The following is a 16,695-nucleotide window of genomic DNA, read 5'->3' as shown; positions in this document are numbered from 1 at the left end:
GGTGGCGGTGACGGCCCACCACAGCCGCGAGGCAGGCGCGGCCCTCCGCCGGGCACCAGGCGTGGGCCGTACAAGCGGATCCCCCGGGATGCCCAAGAGCGGGTCGTGGCCGTGTTCAATGAAGGTGGAGACTGGAAGGCGGCTGCGACAGCGAATGGAATTCCGGTCCGCACTGCCTACGGGTACATTACGAGGCCCGAAGGACAGCTGCCGCGTCCCCGTGGCGGTGCCACAAAGAAGAAAGTTACCCAGGGGATGGTCGACAAGATGGTCACTTACGTCGAGGAGAATCCATTGATATCTCTCGTGGAGATCGGTCGCAATTTGCGCCAGGACACCGGTGTCACCATATCCGTCCCGACCATCCACCGCCACCTGCACGGCCAGCTGTTTACTATGAAGAAGGTCGTGGCCGAGCCAGTGGCCATGAACAACGCCGCAAATAAGCAGAAGAGGGCCGAGTACGTGCGAAAGGTGATGGCGGCGACGGGGAGTGGGAGATCGGTGCTCTACATGGATGAAACGAACGCGAACCTGTTTTTGCGGCGTTCTCAGGGCCGATCCCGCCGCGGCCTGCGATGTTCGGTGAAGGCCGCCACCAGTAAGGGCCCCAACGTCCATATCATCGGGCTGATGTCGCAGACCGGCATCATCTACTGGGAGCGCCGACGAGGGTCCTTTCGGAAGACGGACTGCTCTGACTGGCTGCGACGTGCCCTGCAGGCCTGCCCTCTGCCGCTCGACCAGGTGACGATCGTCTGTGACAACGCGCCGGTACACTGTGACCTGGAGGCAGTTGCAGCCGAGTTCCCTGGTCTGGAGCTGGTACGGACAGCGCCATACAGCGCGCCGTTGAACCCGATTGAGGCTGTCTGGTCTGCAGTGAAGGCGAACATGAAGCGGGGCATGGCGTCATCATTCAGCGCCATGATGGACACGACTGACGGCATCACCCAGCAGGAGCACCGGCTGCGCTACCTGGAGGCCAAGATGGACGCCGCCATGGAGTGCATCAACCCGGTGATGTGCATGAACTTCTACAATCACGTCCAGCGCCACTATGCCGGGTGCGTGGCCCTGGCCGACCTGGCGATGGGCGTGTGAGAGTGATGGAGGTTCAAGATATGTTTCTGATTTGTAGTGGCTTAGTTCCAAACGTGCCCTACGGCGTTGTCAGACAAGCAGCTTTGCGTTGTTTTTGTCTAAGTCGCAAATAAAACTGTCCGTCCGTTGCCTTGCATTTATTTCAACGAGATCAGTGCCTGCAGATGGCCACTCTGCTCATTATCACGTTATTAGGTATCCACTATAAGCTAAAACCGACAAATTCTGAAGATATAGGAACATTATTTTTACATCCGAAAAAAAACAAAATATTTTGTCATTTTAAATTGTAGGTATATGTTAAAAGAGCTAGGTAACATATCATCAGAAAACAACAAGAAACAACGTTTGAAATCCAGCATTATCTTTTTGAAATTGCATTTTTGGTTTGTGAAATTGCTTGTTACTTATTTGAAATCACATTTTTGCTTTTTGAAATTCGATCTTATCTTTTTGAATTCCAACTTTTTGTTTGTGAATTTGGACTTTTGACTTTTGAATTCGTAATTTAGGTTTGTGAATTTGGAATTCAGCTTGGTGAATTTGGAATTCAGCTTTGTGAATTTGGACTTCATCTTTGTGAATTCGGACGAAAAAAGGTGTAGCTTAAAAACTGAGCTATGAGGAGCGATTGCTGGGTTTCAATGTTTTGCGTCGAAATCGGCCGAACATTACGTCACTCTGACGTCATTTCCGGCCGATCTATGTTAGCTACGAAATTCATATTTTGACACAAGGTGTCAAGTTGATGCAGCCGAAGGTACTGAAAGTTTGGCGTCGATAGGTCAAGCGGTTTGGAAGTTATTGCAGAAAAACGGGAGGGGAGCTATGAATAGCCCCCCAGTGCACAGTGGGGATTTTTCCGATCTAGCGCCTATTAATTCAAAAAATCTTTTTGGGATTTTTGTTTATTTTTTGTGTCAGTAGGGCTAAGAAATGTCTGAATTTTTCATATATGGCATTGTTTTATCTGTATGTCCACAGCAAAACTAGGAAAAATGCGCCCAAAGTTCACACTCATGCGTGATTACTCAATGGGCTCAGCAAGGCCCGAATGTATAGCTCAATTTCATTGTCCTGTCCTGTTGGTTTTAATCTTGCGAGGTCTTAAAGTTGCATATCATCTGAAAGGCACCTTTATTAGGAATGGAATGGCAAACAGAAAGTATGCCACAACCTTACTAAGGTCACAAAAATGCCCTTTACAAAAAACTCTTACAGACACCATATTGAAGGAATGGTATTCTAAATAAATGTAGGAAATCAACAATGTTCTCCACACTTTTCCACTCCGAAATATATCCTATCGAATTCGCCACTTTCTCCTGCACAAGACAACGCCTAGTTTGGCTGCCGAAACTTGCCTGAACACGGAATATTCACATTAGAGTATCTTAACACCCCACTCGAGGAGCGCTATAGGGCAAACAGCACGATATAGGTAGGTTCCAGACATAGGCGAATAATTTTACTTCGTGATTTATATGATGCATATTTTCTGAGACACATTCATTAGGAATAGGATGGCAAGCGTAAATTATACATACCGTAACCTTATTAACCATCGCACTTGTGGGGAGGGGGAGGGGGAAGGGGTCGGATAAAACCCCATGGTTTTCCGCAAATTACTCGCGCAAAAAGCGGCCGATCGCGCCGAAACTTTCGGTGCCCTCGAGATCATCAATTTTACATCTAACCTAAAAATTTCATGACTCTGACCCAACTGACCTTTGACCTGTGGCATATTTCTCGAGACTATGTTTGGCCGGAATCGCGATTCGGCGTATGCCAGCTCACATTATCCGCGGTTTCCAGTCTTTTTTGTGGTTTTAAACGTTCAAATATGTGAAATGATGTTGGTGCTATGCATAATGGTGGGTGTCAAGGTCACGTGAAGGTCAAGTCAAGGTCATTGACCTTTTGATGACCTTGGTCCACTTTTTCGAGTTTTACTTGTTTCTAGGGTAGTTTTTGGTGCTGATTTCGACTTTAGCAGCCATTTGAATATTTACGAAGTAGTTCTGGTGCCTTCGTTCCATGTTACGAAGCTATCAGTAGCAGGTGACACTTCTATGGATGGCCGGCAGGACGCCTACTAGTTGATCTAACCTGACCTGACCCGACCTGGCCTAAATGCATAAAGACATCGTCTGTGATCAAAACTAACATGAAATTCGTGATCAGCACCCCAAAATACCCCGTAACACCCTAACTTTGCGAAGTTTCAAGAGGTCTCGATTTCCCAACTTTAGTTGGGTCATTAAACTGACTTGGAAAGTCAGCTTATGACTTTGGACTTTGAAATTGGATATATTCGGCATCATTTCGTCATAGGCAGCACGCTTGACTTTTCCGCGAAGCTCTAGCTTGATCAGGGGCCAAACGGCTGAGCGGGGGTCCAATTGAACCCCCTGTACTATGTTGATTATGCACATTTACAGGTAAAATTCTCACCAGGACACACCAGCCAACATCTGTGCACAATCTGGCTACAATTCTACCTATGGTTTGCTCTCTACGAATAAATACGTGCTAGATCGGAAAAATCCCCACTGTGCAGTGGGGCGCGGGTTAACGCTGGCATAACTACTGTTGAGGGTAAAATTCATTAGCAGTGGGAGTAAATATATGTAGAACCCCATATTTCATTAGTAGGTCAAAGTGCGAATGGTTATTCCATTCGTGAGTAGGTAAGTACTTGATAATTAGTTTTAAATGGACACGGTTCTCGCTGTGTCATCACCGCGTCATTCCTGGGAGTGCCGCCACTGCACAGACGGACAATGAACATTCAGTGACAACTCTATTACCTTGCTATGTTTCTCAGACTTCCTGGCTCTTAAATGAGAGACATAAACTCCAATGGCGTTCAACAACGCTTCGCTGCATTCAGAAGTCACGGCTGTCGTGCACTAATGCAAAAATAGTACGCCTGTTCCAACTGAAACAAAAATAAATTACCAACACTGTAATATAGTTACTGAATACAACCACGAGGAGTGTAATTTTGCGCGCATTGTTTGTGGCTCCCACTTCAGAGAAAGATCATATCATGTCACGGCCCACATGTGCACAATTATCCCCGCCCTTATGAGGGAAGACCTGTTGACGTTAAATTGGCCTAACCGCACCAAATAACCAGTCAAGCAGTCACTCTCAAATCACCAGACAAACGATCTCTTTTCTTTTTTTTCATCTGTGGTCATTTAACTGGCTTTTTTTTCGTCAGCCAAACAATTAATAAACGCACAACATTTTGTCATTTTAGACAGTGGTCCATAAATATCATAATCTGGTGTGATTGGGAAACAAATTCATGCTTAGTTTGATTCCAGTTTAATTATGCTTGATTTAGAACATTTATGTTCATCATTTGGGCGCAAACATTTTTATTTTCTGGAACATACGTGTAACACGTATTTATCAAAATTACGATTTGCGGCATAAGGTTTAATGTGAATGTGTTGATCTTTTATTACGTCTAGTAACCATTGTTTGATATATGTCGTTTACGAGTCTGTGTCTTTGCGAAGAAGCTCTAAAATCATTCATTCTAAGTAACGCCTATCCCCTGCATTTTCCAGTGATGCTGCTGCACTGCAAACATTGCGTACTCTCTGGAGGTCGATAAACTGCAGCTGCTTTCAACATCAACACTGAGGTCAAGACATCAGCTCACCAGAAACAAATCTAGAATAGAGATGGCGAGCTTCTCAGCCCTGTCAGTCGCAGCGTCGGGAGAATTCTTCAGGTCGCGTTACTCGCTGCAGCTTCTGATAACTCTCCTGCCTTCATTATCATTGATGTGGCCACTGATGTGGCCGCGACCGGTGGCGTCACTTCCTGTGGACGTCACAAAGCGACTGATGGCGCTTTCCAAATGGCGGACGAACCCAGGAGAGGTGACCGATGGCGGTCGAGGGTCACCTTTGTCGTCTGCGCCCTCTGTTCAGGATCAACAGCCTGGAATTAGTGCTTCTTTGTCCGACAGGCTTAGACTCGCCGACAGTTTCATCTACCGACCAGAGTATCAGAAAATCGTGCCGCTGCCCAAAACGGCAGGTGCTACTATTCAGCGAGAAAGTACGTCAACGCCGCCCGCCGCCGTAGCTCCGCCATTGCGTCGAGATTCGCGAAACGCCGGGAACAGAGGTCATCTGGCCCGGCGGACAAGGTTTCGCCCCGATTTCTACTCAGCAAACTCTCACAGGTCAAAGCAGGAACCCATAGAGATACTCATAATTGCACAACAAAATGCGATGCACGTTTCCTCCCCTACCGACGAGCCCATAGGGCTGCAGCACAGCAATGGTCAGACGAAATCGTTTATGGCGAACAATCACGAACATCAACGCGGTGTTGTGAGCCGAGCAGCTCGGTCGTATGAGTTGGATATCTACGGCGGGGGTCATCGTGAGCACGTAAACCCCATTCCTGGTGGGCCGCGGAGCGTGGGTCGATATGATTTCACTGCTTCGGGCAGTTCACCGTATAGAGATCTATCACGACCACGTCGAGATGTAGCATCGAACTCATATGATACTCGAAGAAGAGGCGCACAACAAACTTCAGAAATCGACCAAAATTCCAGGTCAGAATTTGAATATCAGAATAGTCCATGGCTCACATCACAACTCCGTCACAATCTTAGCTCGAGGATCAGCTACCACCTCCAGGACCGGGGGGATGGAAATGGTGAAAGCGTCGCAGAGACGCCGTCTCAGCTAATCAACTGGAAGCACCCTCAATTGACTCAGACTGCCGAGCAGCTAGGTCATCGTCTCAGAACAAATGCGTACAGCCTTTCCAAGAAGATTGCAGCTCAAACTAAGGATGATCTGAGTGGCGTCATCAAAGCCCTGACCCAGTACCATCTTATCAGGTAAGTGGAACGCATGGGTAAAAACGAATTTTTAGATTCAGTTATAGATATACCTACAAATATCAAAGTTTACAAAGTTCAATACAGGGGCAGTATTTCCAGAGTGGACTACGTAGGTAGCAGCATATAACCAAGCTTGATTCCATATATGGTTGATGGTACATTTTTGTTGCACCGTAGCTTGATTCGGTGCAGCAAAAATCAAGGGCGTCGTTTTCATTTCTATGAAGCACCTGACAGCTGCTGCTCGAAGCATGCCATTTCGTCTCAAACTGCATTGCTCCATATATTTGCATGCACGTTATCACCCTTCATCTGCATGAGCAGAAATGATTACTTATTCCAGAGGATCAGTACCGGTCAACGACGAACAGATCCCTGAATCACGATACGCGGACAATTGTCATCGGGCCTGCTCCAGGTCGGATAGTTCGACCTCTGACCAGTCAGAAGCGACCGGCGGAGGTCTGAAGGTCAGAAGGGGCATTTGGGACTTCCCGGGACTGAGCTAGAAAATTAAACGACTCCGACTGTCCGAAAAAAGAGAACGTCAAAGAACTGGCGTAGGTCTAATGTAGATAAAGTTGCTAATTGCCATCGAACATGTTCACTGTTCAAATGCTTTTACAAATCGAGCAGCTTAGCATTCGCATCGCTATCTCATTTTATGTAGCAGACAGGAACATACACTTTTGATCTGACAGCAACGATGAAAAATGTGCAGTTCGGCTAGCAAAAGAGCTCAAATGAATGTCGTCCCTCCGACAAAGTAATCAACATTCACCTAGGTTCCATTCTCAGGCGACCGCCACCATCTTGCTGTGGGCTTTCCTGGCAGCCGGCGCTGCCTGGATGGGACCGGCCGCCGTGGGAGGCAGGGACTTCCCTGCTCGTCACAGCCCAGTCTGCGATACACTAGCCGAGTTCATCAGCCCTGAGACATGCCTCCAGCTGGAGAAGGCCATCAAACAGTCCGACCCAGGTGAGTTAGAAGGTGTAACCTGCGAGTTGTAGGCAATGCGTTAGAATGTATGACTCGCGTCTGATGTATCCGTGGGATAATTTGTCATTTGTGGTTATGAGGTGTGAATGGTGAGGTTTAAGACGTGAATGATGAATTTTGACACTGAGCTGTGTTCTATTTGCTGCAAACTGTGACCATAGGTCGTGGTCCGTTCGGTTACGAACCGCAGGCTGCGGATTGCATGAGAAGAGATCAGCACTCAGGCCTTAGCAGCAGCACAGCAGTAAACAGCGGGTGGTGCCAGGGAGCACAAATCAGTGCAGCATGGTCAGCCCGGCGTGACAGCGGGCTGCCGAACCAGTTTAATGCAGGTGGAAATGATGCCAGTCATTTCCGCCGGTGCAGCGTTGCCAGATATTTATTACACCTAGAGTGACAAAGCACACGATAATTTATGGTCGGCTGGCTAATTTAGTTATAATGGTCGTGATGATACTCTTTTACAGGCTAATAAATCAAGCGGTGAACCATGAAGAAGAAAAACTAGCGAATTCTTCATTTCAAACGTTGACATTAGAGCAGTTACGGATTTAATCAATCGTATTATATAATTGTTCAATTGCCTTCACCATGGGTGGCCAGGACATCTGTTCATCAAGCGATGAATGAGATATTCGTTTTGTTCCGTGTGTGATTCGCTGCCGTCGGGCACGGGCGGTTGATCTTTTTTTAACTTTCAAATTACGGGCATCAGATCAACACGATAGCACATATCTACCACAACTGTACAAAAGAGTCATCGCTAAAACTCCTAAGCCTAAGCCCTTTGGCCTATTGGTCTAAGAGTTATTGGCCTAAGAGTCGTCGCTATAACTCCAAGCCCTTTGGCCCTTCCATAACGTTACGTGGAATTTAGTGGTCATTTATCAGAAACAAGGCAACTATGTAATTGTAGACGTGATTATCAAAATAAAAGAAACTAGGATTAGTCAACGCATAACCTAAGTTCACTTTGAATAAACATTAGAGCATCAACCCGCGCATGACTGGGGGGGGGGGGGGGGCTCTACAGAGACCCCTCCCCTTCCCGTTTTTCAGCAATATCTTCTAAACCGTTTGACGGATCAACACGAAACTTGCGTTACCCTCAGAGGCAGCAATTTGACACCTAGTGTTAAAATTTCAACTTTCTAGCTACCATAGTTTGTCCGGAAATGACGTCAGAGTGACGTTATTTCGGCCGATTTCGATGCAAAATATTGAATTACGGCAAACGCTCTCAAGAGCTCAGTTTTGAAGCTAGATCCATTTTCTTTGCATGAGTGGACTATAAATACACGTAGCTATCAAACAGCCAAAATTTTGAAAATTTTGAAGAAAAATATTTATTTTCACCTTAAACCTCGCGGGCCCGGGGGCGTTTTTTGCCCCCCCCCCCTGGCGAATATTTGCGATAGCTCCCGAACGCTTAGGGATAGGAAAGCAAAACTTTCAGTACCTTTTCTCCAATCAATTTGACATCTTCTGAAGTAAAAACATAGGACCTGGCCCCCTTGATAACGTCACAGGGTCGATTTTTCTAGACCCCTGCACGGCAAACTTCAGCGTCACAGACGCAAACTTCAAATAGCTGTTTAAAATAGAGTTTTAGAGATAAAAACAAATTACGAGAACGGTTGTGTAGTGTTTTACCTAGAGAAAAATAGAAAAATAGTTTTGGTGACCTGAGGTTAAAGGTCAGGTCAACGACCCGAAATGTGGTTTTAGTTTTTCGCATATACACTGTAAAAAATATTGACTAGCCCCTCGTCAAATGATTCTCAACGCTAAATGTCGGGGGTACAGACTAGTTTTGCATCCTACTTTTGACACACGCTGCGAGCCCCTGGCTTGTTTTGTGTTCGTCAGATGACAGTTACCAGGTGTCGGTTAGTTTTTACCACGTCCCAAAAATAGCTGGAGCGTTTCTGCCTTGTTTTGGAAGCAGGTCCTAGTTAATGCTGTGTATGATAACAAAGTACCTAGTAACAATAATAACGAAAAACAATGTCAAAACGAGGGCAGCTTGTTTAGTGACGATGTTCAAAAGAAGCATCGTCTTGTTCCTACTTAACGAATGAAGCTCAAACTAGGTCAAAACTAGGAGCCCAACTAGGCCCTAATCAACCCATAGTCAGATGACCAGCAGATCCTACGCCGCCCAATCCCGTCATCGAATTTGCCAGCGAATTCGTTTGAAGACCATCATATTATTAAATATCGGTGGTTTTCAAACGAAATCCCTTACCAGTTTGATGACGAATTCATCCGGCCCATTCCAAAAACGCTCAAGACAAAATGAAAGTGTATTTCTGAAATAATGTGCTTTCTTGCAATGCACCTTTCGTATATCAAGCGAACCTTTCACTTCCAGCGCCCGTTTACAGTTATCAATCGAATCAGAAGCATGCACATACCTATCGATAGATCTGAACCTAAGAACACAGAAGACATTTTGTAGAGTACCTGTCTGAGCCTATGCAGTGGAGCCCGTGAGCCGCCCAAACCGCAGCTGCCTCATGAACTTGATGATAGGTCTGAACCTCAGATTGGCCAGAGCTTGGCCGTCAATAACCAGCTTATTTATATCCACAGACAGCACAGCTGTAGTGACTTAGGGTTTGGAATTTGCCAAACCTAAGTTTTGATTACCAAGAGAAGTTTTGTACTTCTTGCACTTGCCTTTTCTTCATAACTTTGGCGGAAATCGTCGTAGTGAAACTTCAGTGTTCCGTTAGCTGTCGGTTCTTGAGAGAGTTGGCCAGGCCGGACACCGGGGGCGGCTCCACAACTTTCGAAAAATTAAACCTAAGTCCTATTGCACTGCATGGAGAGCAATTCATTTAAAATCGCTCTTGTCCCCCCCCCCTCGACAACTTTGCAAACGTCTCTGGCGCGATTTGGTTGAGAATAATGGCTTATGGCAAGTTATTGAATCAGAACGTCGATCACTGCAGATCATATATCGGCAAGCAATTCTTCATAACTAGACACTGCACAAATGGAAACGATACAGGTTTGCCCAGTGATAAACACTCGCACTTCACAGACGCACGCACCCCCGACCGAACGCGGCACGGCACAGCGCAACTGGCGCCGGGAAGCCGGGAACGCATTAAGTGAAGGATTCACAGGTGCGCAACTTTACTGCGAACAATAAAAACCTACCGCAAACGATTAAAAAAAAGTTTTAGGGCAATCGGAAATACAAATGTATTGACTTATAGAAATAAAATTGTCATTCACCTTCCAAATAACCCAACAATTTATTTGCCGTAAAAAGTGTCTGGAAATGGAAAGTTGCAAACATGATTCAGCAAGTAGGGAAACGCAGCAGCTACCTGGCGAATAATCTCAGGCTGGTTTAGTGACGAGTGCATTGCTACGGCTTGTTCCTCACCCTTCACAGATTACTATGACAAAACTACCCCTAGTATTTTGATCATCCTGAGGCTGGCTTTCACCTAATAATTTGATGAGGGTCTTCCTCGTTTCGGATTGAGGCGAAAACAAACGTCAAACAACCTTGATAGTTAATTCAGCACTTCAAAACAAAGGTACACCTAGGGTATCATTACAATACCGGATCATAACGATCTGAATAGTTCTCAGCCTGTAAGCTAACTAAGCGGTAACTAGTCAAGTGGTAGGTACCGGAAGCATTGACAACCTGGTGACTGTTTCGAGACCCTTGTTTTGACACATAGCTCAATATTTTTTACAGTGTAGGTAACTTCGACAAAAATGGTCCTAGAGCTACGGCAGTGGTACCATCGCATTCGTCTTGTAAAACCGCGTTGAATGATATATATTTTGTTTGGAAAAGGTCAAGTTTTATGTTGACCTCATGTGACCTCGAATGATCTTTGGTTGACCTTGACACATGAAAGGTAGCCTATGATGTATTTGTACCCGCTGATCACGAATCTGGCATCTATTTTCTTCTAAGCCTTCATTTAGAGCTTACGGATGGCAAAATTGTCTTATTTGTTATTACTAACTTGAATCAGTGAAATAGCCTCTAGCAAGGATACTCTTCTGTGACCTTGAACTTTGAGCAGCCTTGTATCGTAAGATGAACCACAAATATGGAACTGATAAGCCTCAAAACATTTCAAAACATCTTGGAAGCTAGCACGCAAGATGTACGAAAAAGTGCAAAGTTTGAGGTCAATTTTGAGCGTGACCTTGACCTTGACCTTTGATTTTGAGCACAGTCTCGGAATTCTCAGATTCTCTTCTTTCGTTTCACACCCAATTTTGCCGGTTTGATGCATCCTGCCGTCCTCTAGAACGCTTACTTTGAGATCACTACACATGTGCCGGTTTTTGCCTTTGACCTTGACCTCTGACCGGCTTGAAAATTGACCTGAGATCAAAAACTTTAGGTGTTTTAGAATCGTCTCGTAAGGACCTTTCATTTGGTATCGCTTTTGTTTCCGTAGCTCCCTTATTTACGGAGTTAGACAAGAGGGGAGGGGGGGGGAACGCCCCTCCCCGGGCTGCAGTGGTTGGGATTACCCCCGGGCCCGGCCGGGTTAAACAGTTGCCGACCAGATGACACCCATTGTTTGGTCACCCACGTCATAGTCTGCTTCGCGGGTGTGCCGAAGTCCAAATTTCCGGTGTGCAGGGTCATTTTCAACGGCACGTGGCACATGGTTCTGAACTTTTCCGGCCACTTAGCGACATACCCATGGGTAGTGCACCGAATGGTGGTTGATCCGCAAAGAAGAAAATCGGGGGTCGTTTAGATCGTTTTCGAGCAATCTGCGGCGGAACGCATTTTTTTCTTCATTTTCCCCATTGGCTTAACATGGAAATTTTTCAAAGTCACGTGGCACGTGCACCAGATTGTCCGCGGAAGAGAGACCCATACCAGAACCTAGATCACCTAGCCCACTAGAAATCCTGAAAAAAAAATCAGAATTTTTGGAGAAGCCGTTTTCTCGAGCATCAAGTTGTACTGATCTCAGACAGCTTTTGCCAAATTGTCAGGGAACTCAGATTTGTTTTTCAATAGAAAAACACAGTTCTAAAGAATAGTGTTTTAACTATTGACAAGTTTTAGTAAGTATTAGTCCAATATCTTGAAAAATAGCCAGGTTATTCTCATTATTGTCAACATTTTACAATTTTATACTTTTCAAATCCTTTTTTTCAGTACATTTTTGACGTCGTATAGCAATATAAATGGTACCATCGTGTTCCTGAGCTCAAACTGCATCTGATAGGCACATTTTTTTGTTTAAAAAATTCGTTTTCCAAATTTCACCTTTTCTGACCTGAAAGTGACCTGACCTTCGGTAAATTAAGCTGACAATGACCTCAAATGACACAGCCGACACTATTTTCGAAATCTACAAGTAAAATGGACCATAAAACATGCGTCACGTGATCGATACATGATATACAATTTTCGTGACCTAGGATGACCTGGCCTTGATCTTAAAAAAATTCGAAGTAAAAGTTTGTTACCCACAGGGTATCTAAGGCATCTATCAAGGAGTGCGTAAACCAAAAATGAGCCTGATCGGACTTGTCAGATGGCGGTCAGAAGCTAAATTGTGAACTAGCAAAAAATGTCGATAATTTTTAATTTGACCTGACCTGTGACGTCATCGGTGACCTCGAGATCAATGAAAATAGCTTTCGTTCGACAGTTTTTCCAGGGTTATCAGACGCCGTTTGAATTTTGACGATTGGCCCAGTAGTTTCGGAGATAGGAGGGGGGCTTTGGAGAGCCCCCCTCCCCAGTCACTCGCGTTATAGAAAATACCCCAGTCATGCGCGGGTTAATGAACAGCGTGGTCTTTTATTTTTGCTTAATAATGAATATATAAGTTTTGTCCTCTACCTGAACTGTAATCGCTAGATTGCCGGCAACGAAAAGATATAAACAATACGAGTATGCGTACAGGCACTGTTGTGTCCGGCAACGGCAAATGATGAGCGAAATGATGTTCTTGTGAAAATCGGTACCACTTTGGAAGTTGTTGGATGTTAAGACATGCTAATCAACTCGTATTTTAGCTACCTCACATTTCAGACATGTGGACGGTTATTTTGTTTTGACAAATGTGGGATGTTTCCAAAGCCATCTCTGTTTTCTTCTTAGACCATCACCGTTCTTTGACATGCCTTACACGCAAATAAATCGCCGGGCCTGTGTTATTCAGAAGCATGTTCACGCCGCGGTAGCTGTGATGGGGGAAAACAGAACCCGAATTACAGTGCCGCTGAACATTTGAGAGCAAACGAGGCGTAACAGGGCGTGCACTGTACGAATCCTGTCGAATCGGCTTCAATTTACGCGCCCATCGGACACGGTATAGTCGACAACTCCTGAAATAGCGCGGTCTCTGTGCACCTCGAGACACGGCCGAAACGCGAAATTAGCGCTCACAGGCACTGCAGCCCGATCGAGAATGTGCGATTTCTGCGCGCTACTTTCAGAGACTGGGAAAAGTTCTAATCATTGTCGTAAGGCTGGTCATCAAAAGTAAAGAATTCATAGATAGAAACTTATCCGTTTTGTTCCTCCTAGTGTTTACTCTTCTTTCCTAAGTTATTATTTCAGAAGCTGTCGAGTCTCGACATTTGCATTGTTACGTGTTCACGTCAACGTTTATACTCGAAGCGACGAATCGCCGTGGTCTGACACACAGTTCTATATCTTTTCAGGTGTGCTTGACGACCTAATTGAGCTAGTCGATGCGAACCTAGCACAACCAGACAGCACAACAGACAGCTCGGAACCAGCAGACACCACGCCTGGCGTCACGCCCGAGGAACCAGAGGCACAGAGCGAGACCAGCTTCAAATCGCCGTCTCCGTGGGACTTCAGCAGCCGCGCCTCACTGCGGCCGATATCGCAGTCGCTCGGACTTGTTGACAGCCCCGGGGGGTGGCCAAAATCGGCCGGTAGGGCACCGAGGTCGGTGGTGGCGATAGGTGGTGAGAACCGGCCTCGCCGTCGCTCTTTGACGCGCGCCTGGCGCACTGACTGGCCCAGGAAGGCTCACCAGTATGAGACTGCTCTACGCTACTCTAGAAACGAGTTACCAAGAGCGTCATTCGCAGCATCAGCTAGGGGTGCCAAGAGCGAACATCATCAGAGTGAAGGCAGATACAGCTTCAATGAGCGACTGAGCAGACGACACGACTCGGAGGGATCTGGGCAGCGCAGTCCCAGCATCCAGAAACGATCGGGACTCTCTGATTCGCACAGCATGTCAAACAACGGGTTGAGACGGCTGTGGTCGAGGATGAAGAGCGCGATGTCGCGACTTCCCAGGATGATGTCCAGGAGGCTCCACGGCCTCCGTCGGTGGATGGCGTCCCGCCGAGCCCAGTGGTCATCCGGTGACCAGGAGCTGTCAGACACGTCACGTTATCCGAGATACGAGCAGGGACAACATCAGAACTACTACCAGACAGAGCAACAGGAGCCGGCCGTCTCTCAAAGGCAGAGCTCTTCTGCTGAGGAGAGGAGGATGTGCAGGTGCAACGTCCCACCGAGAAAGAGATACAGGAACGTCGTTGCTAGTAGTGCGCTGGGACAGTTCCTCAGCACCAGCTTCTGGATACCAGCGCTGGGACTCGTGTACCTCCTTGGTTTCTCCAGGTGAGATTGACTTAAGTTGGACTTTCTGAGAGCATGGCCGGCTGCTGGCCTCAAAACCAGCTCATGCGTCAACGGGGAAGGGTAATGAGTACTTGCTATCGTTTGGTTGAGGTCCTGAATTGTTTTTGTTGTCTCTACTTCAAGTACTTAGTCGCTGGCCCATGTTTCTAAACGATACCACAGGAGATGATTTGTTTAGACCAGGGGCGGATCCAGAAAATCTCCAAGGGAGGGGCCATTAGAAACCAGGAGGCCCCCCCCCATAATCCCACCTGTTGGAGGCCCCATCTTCCCACTTGTTGGGCCCCCCCCCCCCCCCAAAAAAAAAAAAACTGCGTCTATTGAGCTTATCTAGCTGTTCAGGCAACATCTCAACATCTGTGCAGGCTTGGAGGCCCTCTGTGCAGGTTAGGAGGCCCTGTAAAAGTGGTCATCTCTGTGAGTATAAGAGACCTCCAAGTTATGAAAAGCTTTACCAATCTTCTAACAAAGAAGTCTTCTCAGCTAGTCTTCTAAGAAATAACTAAGTGGGTAGGTTAAAAAAAAACTCATCGGATTTCGGCCACTTTATTTTCAGGAGGCCCCCTTTTCAGCTTTTTAACTTGTTAACTTTTTATTTTATTTTTGAAAAAAAAATCGGCCAAGGGGGGGCCATGGCCCCCATGCCCCCCCCCTTGTATCCGCGCCTGGTTTAGACCCTGTGACGACATGTGTGTTCTTCCCAGTTCTTAACCGAGATGAGAAATTCATTCATGTGCTTGGAATCTTGTTTTTGGTAAAACATTGATAAATTAAATAAATTGCACAATCTTCCTAAAAAAAGGAAACTTAAAAAAAAAACATCCTTGCTGCCTGCCGTCAAAATTATGTATAACGTTTGCTGAGCTTACCAAAACTATAAGATCAGCTTTTGGCATCGTGAGTTCTGACCACTGATTGATCTTATTTTCTGTGTTCCAGTGCCAGTACCAACACCAACAACAACAGCAATAGCGGTACCGGAGGGTTCAATGTCACGGACTCGGATACGGTCACCACAACCAACAACGACGACGACGACTTGTCCAACGCAGTCACCATCACCGTCACCAACACACCCACCAACACCAACACGGCCACACAGACCAGCATGGACACCACCACCACCACCGTCACCGACAACTCAATGAACACCAACAACGGTGGTGACAACACTAATACAAATAATAACACCAACAATGGAAACAACGGCAATAACGGCAACAACGGTAACAATGGAAACGGCGGCGGACGTAAAATGAAATAGCTGATATGGGCCGCCGAGGAAAATTCAAAGCTAAACATACAATAGGTACTATCATACTCGTATTCAGCTAGGGGAGAGTGGGGCAAAGCGGCCACCCGGGGCAAAGCGGCCACCCATCGTTTTAGCCCTTCATAGCTGGCGTCAGTTCCAATTTATGGTTTCCAATTACACTTCTCTTCACGGTCGTTCGAATGAGCCAGACCGGGGTTTCAGGCCCATCACCATTGTTCTGTGAAACACGGAAAAGCATTTCTTGCCAGGTTACCAACTTTGTTTACAATTTTTAAATGTTATGTTATTCTATAACCGTTTGGAATTTTTATAAGCGCTCTTGTCCATGCATTGCATGGTAATCGTACATGTATTCTACCAATTTTAATGTTTTTTATCCCACTAATAGCTAAGCTGGAATATTTTTGTCTTTGACGGTATGCGCGGGGCAAAGTGGCCGGGGCAAAGTGGCCACCCCCAATTGGTCATAAGTTGTTTTCATCTGGATAAAAACATTATTTATATTCAAATGTGTCGTCATGCATTCATCTTGGCCACTTTTCAGTTGCATGAGTTACCAAATAATTCAATTAAATGTTTTTTTCATGAAAATCCTTTTTTTGTTTACCTACAGGTGGAAGATGATAAAGTTAACATCCATCCTCGCTTAACCTTGTCACCATCAAATACCCTAGTCGTACACGAGGCAACTATTTTGTTTCTCATATCGGGACTTGAGAAGACGCCGGTGGCCGCTTTGCCCCAGGGTATGGGGCAAAGTGGCCAATATGCATAGGTTTAAA

The 16,695-nt window shown here is 46.0% G+C and overlaps 2 protein-coding genes across 2 annotated transcripts; both read left to right on the top strand.

Annotated features, from left to right (window-relative positions):
* The first annotated feature begins 4,886 nt into the window (after window positions 1–4,886).
* Window positions 4,887–14,082, top strand: LOC122368144. Its single transcript, XM_043341814.1, has 5 exons — window positions 4,887–5,986; window positions 6,333–6,459; window positions 6,788–6,968; window positions 13,674–13,824; window positions 14,073–14,082. Exons 1-5 carry the CDS (start codon window positions 4,908–4,910, stop codon window positions 14,080–14,082), a joined length of 1,548 nt encoding a protein of 515 aa, XP_043197749.1. The 5' UTR covers window positions 4,887–4,907.
* LOC122368139 (probable serine/threonine-protein kinase MARK-A) lies at window positions 14,005–15,930 on the top strand. The gene is made up of 2 exons (XM_043341809.1): window positions 14,005–14,616; window positions 15,577–15,930. The coding sequence occupies exons 1-2, from the start codon at window positions 14,222–14,224 to the stop codon at window positions 15,899–15,901; spliced, it is 720 nt and encodes a 239-aa protein (XP_043197744.1). The 5' UTR covers window positions 14,005–14,221; the 3' UTR covers window positions 15,902–15,930.
* The last annotated feature ends 765 nt before the right edge of the window (window positions 15,931–16,695 follow it).

This window comes from Amphibalanus amphitrite, unplaced genomic scaffold (assembly GCF_019059575.1).
Source record: "Amphibalanus amphitrite isolate SeventyFive unplaced genomic scaffold, NRLGWU_Aamphi_draft 000927F_arrow, whole genome shotgun sequence".
NCBI classification, from domain to species: Eukaryota; Metazoa; Arthropoda; class Thecostraca; order Balanomorpha; family Balanidae; genus Amphibalanus; species Amphibalanus amphitrite.
Note: the sequence above shows the minus strand (reverse complement) of the source record. Positions and strands in the feature narration are given on the sequence as shown.

What these genes read in the sequence shown, in the direction of transcription:
- LOC122368144 (XM_043341814.1), top strand. Translation starts at nt 4,908, where the DNA reads ATGTGGCCACTGATGTGGCCGCGACCGGTGGCGTCACTTCCTGTGGAC. An exon ending in ACCCAGTACCATCTTATCAG is followed by an intron (nt 5,987 to 6,332) that starts GTAAGTGGAACG and finishes TACTTATTCCAG; the next exon opens with AGGATCAGTACCGGTCAACG. An exon ending in CGACCGGCGGAGGTCTGAAG is followed by an intron (nt 6,460 to 6,787) that starts GTCAGAAGGGGC and finishes TTCCATTCTCAG; the next exon opens with GCGACCGCCACCATCTTGCT.
- LOC122368139 (XM_043341809.1), top strand. Translation starts at nt 14,222, where the DNA reads ATGTCAAACAACGGGTTGAGACGGCTGTGGTCGAGGATGAAGAGCGCG. An exon ending in TACCTCCTTGGTTTCTCCAG is followed by an intron (nt 14,617 to 15,576) that starts GTGAGATTGACT and finishes TCTGTGTTCCAG; the next exon opens with TGCCAGTACCAACACCAACA.